The following is a 10274-nucleotide window of genomic DNA, read 5'->3' on the forward strand; positions in this document are numbered from 1 at the left end:
CTTTAAACATTTTTTTCCTACACATTATGTTTTTTACGCTAACTGGGTTAGAAAAGTTCAGTTAAATATCGTCACGTTAGTCGCATGTGAGGGTATTTTGGTCTTTTCAACGAAGTGGTTCAAATATATTTAATTGAAAATATTTGTAAACTAAACTCCCTCTCTCTCCAACCCATCTATTCATCTTCATCTCCGTTCCACCTACAAACTCTTTCTTCTTCCACCACTCTCCCGGCCACCATCGCCTTGCCACCACCTGCAAGGCTGCAACACCCAACATCACCACCGCTTATCCCCACCAACATGTGTCACCATCACCACCACAAGCCATCGAATCCCCCCACTAAAAAAAACCCATCTCTGTCTACCATTAAATCCGACCACCCTGTGACCACCAACATCACTACTAGCTAACCAGGCCACCACCCAACAACATCAGCTACAATTTGTAACGAGTAGGAGCCTTCTAGGGTTTCGATTCAAAATTAGGATGGAACACATATTAAAGCCTTCAATATTTGATTCAAGTTCTAGGATTTTGTTCAATTCAATTAAACGGTAGGGTTACGATAAGGTGTTGGTTGATGGTTGTGATGGGGGTTTTGATGCGGCGACTAGGGTTACGGATTTGGGTGGGCGGTGGTTAGGGCCGGTTACGGTAGGGTTACAACTAGGGTTTTGATGGGGGTTTTAAATGGTAGAGTTACAACCGGATTTACAGAAGAGTGTATTGATTTTATGGTAAAAGAAAACAAACGACATGGTGCAATGGTGATGGTGTGGTGGCGATGGTCCGTTTGGCGAGCAGGGTGGTGGTGGTGGTCCTTTCGTGAGCAGGATGGTGGTGGAGGTCGGTGGGTTGAATGAAGATGAAAGGTGAGTGGATGATGGGGCCGGAGAGGATGGTGGAACCGGATAGAGTTGGTGGTGGTGGGTGACGGTGGTGTTGGTGTTGGTTTGTGTATCTGTGATGGTCCTTTCGTGAGCAGGATGGTGGTGGTGGTCGGTGGGTTGAATGAAGATGAAAGGTGGGTGGGATGGTGGGGCTGGAGATGATGGTGGAACCGGATAGGGTTGGCGGTGGTGTGTGACGGTGGTGGTGGTGGTGGTGGTGGTGGTTTGTGTATTTGTGATGGTGGTATATAGCGAGAGAGTATGAAGAGAGAGAGATAGAGAGGTGAGAGAGAGTTTATTAGTGAAGAAAAAAATATTTGAAATTACATTTATGCCCTCACATGCGACTAACGTGATAATATTTAACTAAACTTTTATAACCAAGTTAGCGTAAAGGACATAAAGTGTAGAAAAAAATGTTTAAAGGACACCGCCTGCAAAGAAACTAAATAAAGGACACGAACTGTAAATTGGCTTTGTTTAAATGACAAAATTTGTAATTCTGTCTAAAAGATAACCCAAGAAGTAAATTAATAAACAATTAAAAATCACACATGAACAATGATCGAGTCAAATAGAAAGTTTTTAGTTTGTATGCAAACTTAATCAATTATAAAATATATAAAGAAACCAACTAAGATTTGCAAGATACAAAATTGTTTGATTAATCGTCGTTTATCGTGCTTACTCAATTCAATTTTATCCCATAGGTTAAAAGTCATTTTCAAAAAACATGGGCCGCAAAAAATATAAAAAAACACTTAGGTTTAAAACCAATATTTTAAAAAAATCGGCGATACAATATTTTAGCAAACTATCTAAAAATGTCTGGCTTTAAATACTGTATGCCTTAACAAAATCCGGTTCAAACTGTAAGTCTACATTTTTGTATTTTCCGTGTTTATTTACCGAGCGTAGAAAAGAGTTTTCCACAAGCCGGGGGTCTCACCGGAAGCAGCCTCTCTATCCCTATGGGGTAGATGTAAGGCTGTCTACATCTTACCCTTCTCAAACCCTACCATAGCTTTGCTATTGGCGGGATATACTGAGTACGATGACGATGAGAAAAGAGTTTTCCACTTTCACCTTTTGTATTTATATTTAAAAAAGAAAAAAAAAAACAATCCACCAAGCAACCACGTCTTTTTTGGCGGCAAACACTAATAATGTTTTGGCGCCAAATCCCCCAAATCTAACAGTGACTAATTCCACCACCGCCTCTTGATTTCCGATCCTAGAAGCAATAGATAGAGGTATTGTATTTGTATTCCCGGGTTTGGAAAAAGTGGGAGGTTCAAGTATGACTAAAGAAGAAGCAGAAAACGGAAGAAGAGATGATATGTTGATAGATAACCAAAACGATGATTATTATCCTGAGGGATTCAATTCTAATTACCTCAAACTCTATTACGGTACTTCTTCTTCTTCTTCTTCTTCTACTATAACCAAAATGAAACTGTTGTTGCATTTATGGGTAGTTATTTATAAGGCTGGAAACTAAGATGAATGAATATGCGGCCAAATTAAAAAAAGGGTTGTTTTGGTTCGGGTCGAATATGTTTAACCAAATCTAACTTCTTCTGATGCTAGTTTGCAAAAAGGATTACTAAAACAGACTCAAAATGAACGTTATTCGACAAAAACAATCGCAAAAAATCAATTCAGATGTCCAAAAGTCCATCAAAATACATGTTTCTCAAAAACAATCTTCACAGCATCTCCTTAACATATGCTTTACCTGATTCTTCAATAGGATCATACAGTTAGTTTCTAATTTTCATTGTTATTTAACCAGCTAAATGTACAAAGAACTAGAGTAATTATTATTTACTCTACTCTATAGTTTTGAATAGACTAATTACAGTATAAAAATATGAAGTTGAATAATAATTATTATATTAGTTCATAAACTTTTAGAGTAATAATACTTACTCTAGTGTTAGCATATTTACTTTAGTTATTTGTACGCTTTTCACGTTAAAAGCTGTTTGTATTTGATCCTTACAATGTATTTTGTTTTTTACAGGAAGGATTTTTCCTCATGCAGATATGTCCAAATGGATGGCATATGCAAACGGTAATCGTATTATGTTTATATATTTGGATCATAGGTTCATGATGATAACCAGTTGTATTGTTTGTTTATGCAGATAGGGGTCATCCCTCATGTGACAAATCATATTTTGGGCGACGAGAGTTTTCTTTCACATTAGACAATGATATATACGTGCGGTTCCAGTCTTTCGAGAAAGCCAGTGAGCTTGAAAAGGCCATCAAAGGCCAATGTCCATTCAAAATAGACATCGGTCCTGTTTATACTGTTGATGTAAGATTCTTTTGCTTAATTAAGTGAATTTATATTACTTACGTATTAATACATGTTTTTTGATCCTTTAACAGCCTGCAAAGAGGCACGCATATGCACAATCCGGGGACAATATTTTCACTCCTGTGGAAAGAGAGCTAGTGTTTGATATAGTAAGATTGTTTTACTTGAATGGATTCTAAATGCAAATATTTTATTAGTTAACTTGAATAATGTTTGTTTTCCAGGATATTTCAGATTATGATGATGCCAGATATTGCTGCTCGGGTGCAGATGTTTGCATAAACTGCTGGCCTTTGATGAACGTTGCCATTAAAGTGATTGATACCGCTCTTAGAGGTATAAAGTACAAGCTTTTCTGTAATATGTATTATATGAGTATACACTAATTATATGTCTGATTGGTTCAGATGATTTTGGATTCAATCATATTCTTTGGGTTTACAGCGGCCGTCGTGGTGTCCACTGTTGGATTTGTGACACAAGAGCAAGAAGGTAATGCATTAAAACTTGTAAAACTATTAATTCACATTTACTCATTATGTGTTTTGAAATTTTGTATTTCAGGTTAAATAATGAACAAAGGTCTGCTATCGCCGATTATTTTCGCGTGTACAAGGTTTAATATTAGTTCATACATACCATGTAACCATGCATTTATGCAAAATTTTATATATGAGTTTTGTATTATCATTTCTTGCTTTACAGGGTAACAGTAACAGTAAATCAAAGGTGTCTCTTGTGGGTCCCGCACTTCATCCTTTCCTCGTGTAAGTATCTAAAAATTTGTATCTAAAAATTTGTATAATAATCATTCATTTTTAACTATGAGTGTACATGAAACCAAAATAACTGACCCGTAATCGAAATAACTGATCCGTAAACGAAATAACTAACATAACTGAACAGAGATAATCAGACAACCGAAAACCGAGAGTTTGGTTTTATGTTCACAAATACCGGATTTTCGGTTCAGTTACCATTTCACATGTACTAATAAAGTGAAAATACCAAACCAACTTTTATAACTGATACGAAAAATCGACTTTTGTCATTGATTTTATAGATTATATTTTAATATTTGAATACTAAGTAATTTATGTCACAAACCAGTAATATCACTTTTATTAAAATCAAACTTGTTACAACCAAATAATCTCTGAAACAATTCGAATCAGAGAAACTAACCACAAAATAATATCCATCAATTTTACAACTGAATATCTTAAAGACTAGCAGATGATCTGCAGCTAATCTCTTTGATAAAGAACAGAAAAAAATCAAAGACAACCCCCAATTTTTGGAATGGAGAACTGGAGAGAATGAAACCAGAGATTGTTATATAGAAAGTCTGGAAAATCGACTCTATAAGCACCCTCTTAACAGTTATAATTTGAACCAGCTAAACGGGCCTAGACATTAACAGCAACAGCCCATACTTTTAATCAGCTACGAGCCCACATCCACATTTAGAACAGGCCCAAAACTCAACATAAAACATAAAAACAAAGTATTAGAAACTTATAACTAATATCAATATAAACTACACTTAAACAGATAGAATTGCAATATGATGTTACATTTTTAACAATTTATATAAGAAAAAACTTAATAAATGGTGTAGCCATAAAAATTTAGGCCAAATAACAATTGTAAATCTCAAATGGCAAAACCAAAAAATCCGTGACCAAATCGAACCCATTCTGAAAACTGAAAACTGTGTAAAACCAAAACCGAAAAGAGTTTTCAATAACCTAAGAAACCGAAATTTCAGAATTTGGTTTTGTTTGAGCGCAAAACAAGCCTTTGCAGGAGTGTTAACTTGCATTGTTTATATTCGCATCTTGTGTAATTCCTGCAGGAGATCATATAAGGTTCTGAGTGACTACTTTCAGAATAAATTACTTTGCAGCCAACAGTTACTATCAGATGAAAGATATGAGAATATACTGGACATGATTCCAGATGAAAGTATGCAATGTGGATTACATATGTTGTTACGTTTTGTCTTATTTGCGCTCCAAGAAATGCTTATATAATTTGAAATTATTTTGCAGCTGTAACAGCAGAGCTTAGAGGTAAGTGGCAAGGCACTAGGCGGTCTAACGCAAACGATATTAATATCGTGCGATGGGAGCAACTTAAACACCAGTGTAGCAAAAGAAAGGTATGCATGTTATATTGAATCATATAAATTAAATAATTGATCAAATTGTCGTTAACGACCTTTGTATCTTTGTTTTTGTTTCACATGTTAGACACCGGGGCTTCGTAGATGTGTTGAGGAGATTGTATTTTCTTACACTTATCCTAGGATTGATATGGAGGTCAGTAATCTGTTTTATTTTCATTTTAATCCTTAACTTTATATTTTGTAACAGTTATAATGTATTTAACCTTTGAGGTCACATCTCAGGTTTCAAAACACATGAACCATTTGTTGAAGGCGCCTTTTTGTGTACACCCCAAAACAGGTTAGTGATTATTAATATCCATATTTATGATGCAAAAAGTTAATCTCACAATTTTGATTTTTGTTTTAAACAAAATTATGCTTAAATGCCTATCTTTTTTCTCAGGACGCGTTTGTGTCCCTATTGATCCAAACATTTGTGATGAGTTTGATCCTACCAATGCGCCAACACTTTCTAAGGTAAGTATAATTTGTTAGCAAACTATTATGTGTATACGCCATTTCTGTTTATTATTTGTTTTTGCACTTAAGAATAATATTCTCTCTTTGTTGAATCGCAGCTTTTGAGGGAAATCAACACCGGAGGCTTTCAAGCAGAAGACGAGAAAGGTATGTTACTCAGAATATCATAACATTTATTCAATATATCATTTTCTCCCAAATTTAAAGCTTCCTATACATGTGAATAATTGGATTCAATGTATTTTAAGGATATATGTTTTGTCATTCATGCGTGATACATATTCATTATTATAGCATTGACTCATCGCATGACCAGTGATCCTAAACCGATCATTTTCTTATTACTATTGCGGTGTGTTAATTAATTTAAAAAAAACATTTTTTTATCATGTGTGGATTGATGCCAGTATGGGAAAGAACTTCAATGGGGAAGTCAATCAGATACTTTAAAGAAGCGTTCTTGCAGCCGTTGCTGAAATCTTGCAAGGTAATCAAGAATGTTATTAATAGTGTGTTACATTTCAAAAAACGATTTATTAATTTGTATATTGAAAAATAACAATTAACTGTTTTTGCAGGATGAGATGGAAGCAGCTTATAATGTCAAAATTCAGGAATCAAAAAACTCATTGGATTACTAAATGCTTATATTTTATCAGTACAAAATGTTCACATTTGTTTTGAGTGAACATATTTGGGTTAAAAAAATATATATTTTGTGGGCTTTTTTCTCTAGACTGGTTGCAATGTGAAACTGACAATGCTTTGACTTATAATATTTATTGAGTATTTTTAAGTGTGAAAGCTTTAATGGTTGGAGAAGTCAAAACATAATTTAAGTAGGAAGTGTGGTTTAAGATTCTCAGGTAGTATGGGCTGTATGGGCAGAGCATTGGTTCTTTTTTCTTGAAAGTATTCAAATGGTTTTTTTGTTTATAATATATTTGTTTTCTAGTTTCTAAAGCTCTTTAGATGTTTAAATATGTTATATGTGGTGTGGTCCAATATTTTGAACATATCTACTAAAATTATTGAGTTGCAAGTTCATATGTATTCAAGGACATTGAAACATATATATAAGATGGGATGATAAGTTATGTCAATTGTGAACATGACCTGTATATTTATTTAAGTCAAAGATGCTGTGTAGTCTATAAACAACTTGTGTAATTCATTTATATATAGGTTAATGGTTGAAACATGTCAGCGATCTCGCACACCTAATCGTAACTATATTCGAAGCTATGAAACTACCATAATGAATTAATAAAGAATCACCAATTATCTTTCTTTGCATGAGTTTATTAGAATTTTCAATCCAATTCTTTTATCAAAAAAAGATTTATATAAAAAAAAAGTTCTCTTACAATTTGTAACTTAAGAATCACACGAATACAATAATGTGTTGTATTGTTAGGTCACTTTCAGTTTAAACAAAGATATTTAAAGCAAGTAGCATGCCAAAAGAAGGAAACTTGTAGTGTGTGTATACCCACCCCAGATTTATCATGGTTGAAAGTAAGTAAGCAAGCAATGCTAAGCTAATCAGCATGTCAATGGTGAATTACAAAGGACCACAGTCCCACACTTGGCCATACATAGCAGGTGGATCATAACACATATGGCAAATTGAGCAAAGGACCATACAAGTTAAACATGAAGGCTTTAAGCAATTTCGGTACATGAATGATGAAATCTCAGCATCACACAATACAATTAACACCCGAAAATGACCCTCTACGTGCATACTATATTCATCAAAATCTATTGACTCATTATAATTATTTGATGATTATCACAATCCATTTTTATATCAATAACTTCTAAATCCACTAAAATAGACATCATTACGATCAAACTGACTTAAACATTGTGCATTTTATAATGTTTTCTTAATTAAATAATACTCGTAAAACTTAATCTAACACCACTATTGTGTGTTTAAAATTTTAATGCTGATACTAATATGTTAAAGAGAAATATGAAAACAGATGGTGTGTGGTGTAGATTTGTCTTCAGGTTTGTTTTCGTCTCAGCCTCTCTAAACCTACTCATAATGGTTAGCACGTACAAATCCAAATTGAGCAAGGACCATACAAGTTGAGTATGAAGGCTTTAAGCAATTTCAATACATGTATCTAAGAATCACACAATACAATTAACACCCCCGAAAATTACCTCTAGGTGTATACTAAATTCTCCAAAATCTATTGACTCGCCATAATGATTGGATGATTATCACAACACATTTTTAAGTCAATAACTTTTAAATCTATTAAAAAAGCACATTACAAATAAACCAACTCAAATTCCGTGCAATTTATGTATTTTTATACTAAATAATAAATGTAAAACTAAATGTGACACCGTCAGTTAATTTTAAAACTTTATATGTGAATAATAAGTATATATTACAAAAATCAACATGAACGGTGTCTATATAGCTAATGTGTGTTCCCTATTAAAGTTTTTCTCCACCCTCTTCGTTTTCTTCTCCACAACCGCAATTTTCTACCCTTTTTTGCTTTTTCTTCAACCGTATGCTGCTCCCTTCGTCTCAGACATTTATACCAATCTCTTCAACATTACATCGGGGGTATACTCACTACTCACTAAGGTTTCCACAGCAAATGGATTTTTCTTCCAATTTTCGTTTTAATAATATATTTAAAAAACAAATTATGTAAAACAAAAGATGTGCTAATTTCTTGGGATCAGAGTTTCTAGAGGCGTATTACTAAGGTTATGATCTTTAAGAAGTGTATACTTGTGTCATAGAGTTGACTTGGGACCCTATTTTGTATATGTTCTACTATGGACACCCCCTATACGTCTCGTATAGAGCTTTATGGGGTCTGTACGAGCGGGGTATAGCTCTATACAGGGCGTATAGAAGGGTGCTTAGTGTCCCTAGAAAATCCATGCCTTTGTTTTGTCTTAGCTTTGCCTGAGATTAGTAAGACAAAAACTTTTTAGGAGTTCAAAGTAGTGGTGTTGTTTCTTTGTTTGATTATCAAATATAGTTCTCATCACTTTATTTATTCGACAGTATTTTATCATTACTATTTGCATTCAACTTATGTTGTTAGATTTGGTTTTCGAAGTCATCGGCCTCAAAAGAAGCAGTCTCACTTTTATGAAATATAGGTAAGGTTGCCCTTGTCTCCCCTCATCAACCCCAGCTCGATAACTTATACTATGAATGAAATGTCACCAAACACATTTAATTGTTATAACTTTGAGACCGTGTGTAGTGGATGGAGTCCCTATAAGGGTGTTTTGCACCATGTGACGTCACGTCACCGTAGTGATTTTTTTTATGCTAAAAGAGCTGTAGTAGATGGAATCCCTTCAAATAATTACCTTATTATTTTTTTATTAATTATAAAACAATTAAAGGCCACCTACTAATCACGTACCCACTTTCTTCCCCCGTCAATTGCTTAGTGGGAACCCCCCCCCCCCCCAAGTGCCCTAGGGGCAATGTTCCCCGGCGCTTGGGGCTTTCTGGATGTGGGAAGCGCCCCACTACACCATGTCTAATACTAGGTTATAAATTTAAACATAGTTTCTTAAAAAAAGAGTTGATTACTTAGAATCTTGGATGATCCTTGTGCATATTTGCAGGTTTATTCTTCAACTTTAAAAAATAACATGTATGATACACATAGTTTGATATAGTGCACTCGGATGCTCCCTAGTGTGGATGGTTGTTAAATTTTCGGTTAAACTATTTAAAATGACCAAACTACCCTATTGTAAAAATAAATTAAAAAGTATGAATTAAAATATCTTAAAATATAAAGAGTAAAATGTCATCAAAACCTAAAAGTTAGTAAAAAAGAAAAAGGAAACTAGTTAAAAAATAGCTAAATAAAAAAATTATATTTTAATAAAAGTACGAGTAAAATAGACATTTTATAATAAGTTAGCATTAACAAAGTATATTGACATTGTTAAATATGAAATATTCATCTTGTTAAAATATTAAGAAGGTTAGTGAAATGAACAAAAATGACAAGATTCGAAATCCTCAAGGGTCCATGCGTAAATAAAAAGGGTTTTTGGACTTAACTTGCGTAATTGATTAAACGTCATAGACGAAGATGAATCTTTACTCTAATATTTTTAATATTTCTTTCAATCCTTATTTTTTTTATCTATTTTTTAATCAAACGCTAGTTTAATCATTTTAAAATGTTTAACTGGAAAAGTTAATGGCCATCCATGTTATGTAGTATCCGAATACACTACATTAAACTTTTTGAACCACCCATGTCATTGTTTAAAGTTCGTAACTAAACATGCAATAGTAAACGATTTGGAGCATCGATCTGAGTAAAAAGAAAACACACTATATCATGCGTATGAATAATACATTGTATGATGGCCTAATTG

The 10274-nt window shown here is 33.8% G+C and overlaps 1 protein-coding gene across 2 annotated transcripts; it reads left to right on the top strand.

Annotated features, from left to right (window-relative positions):
* Nucleotides 1-2190: 2190 nt before the first annotated feature.
* Nucleotides 2191-6965, top strand: LOC143606980 (uncharacterized). 2 transcript variants are annotated; one of them, XM_077082586.1, is made up of 16 exons: nt 2191-2306; nt 2921-2971; nt 3045-3220; nt 3295-3372; nt 3448-3559; nt 3631-3715; nt 3788-3839; nt 3929-3990; nt 5082-5191; nt 5278-5387; nt 5479-5547; nt 5637-5694; nt 5800-5873; nt 5975-6023; nt 6284-6363; nt 6455-6965. In XM_077082586.1, the coding sequence occupies exons 1-16, from the start codon at nt 2195-2197 to the stop codon at nt 6515-6517; spliced, it is 1341 nt and encodes a 446-aa protein (XP_076938701.1). In that variant the 5' UTR covers nt 2191-2194; the 3' UTR covers nt 6518-6965. The 2 variants fall into 2 exon arrangements, with proteins under 2 accessions (XP_076938701.1, XP_076938699.1); XM_077082584.1 differs by having other exon boundaries at nt 6284-6965.
* The last annotated feature ends 3309 nt before the right edge of the window (nt 6966-10274 follow it).

This window comes from Bidens hawaiensis, unplaced genomic scaffold (assembly GCF_021521415.1).
Source record: "Bidens hawaiensis isolate Kalapana, Puna unplaced genomic scaffold, B.hawaiensis_p1.1 tig00078722_1, whole genome shotgun sequence".
Lineage (NCBI taxonomy): Eukaryota > Viridiplantae > Streptophyta > Magnoliopsida > Asterales > Asteraceae > Bidens > Bidens hawaiensis.

Excerpts from the sequence above, each read along its gene's own strand:
- LOC143606980 (XM_077082584.1), top strand. The coding sequence starts at position 2,195 with ATGACTAAAGAAGAAGCAGAAAACGGAAGAAGAGATGATATGTTGATA. Across the intron at positions 2,972-3,044 it reads ATGGATGGCATATGCAAACG|ATAGGGGTCATCCCTCATGT; the intron begins GTAATCGTATTA and ends TTGTTTATGCAG. Across the intron at positions 5,192-5,277 it reads GGACATGATTCCAGATGAAA|CTGTAACAGCAGAGCTTAGA; the intron begins GTATGCAATGTG and ends ATTATTTTGCAG.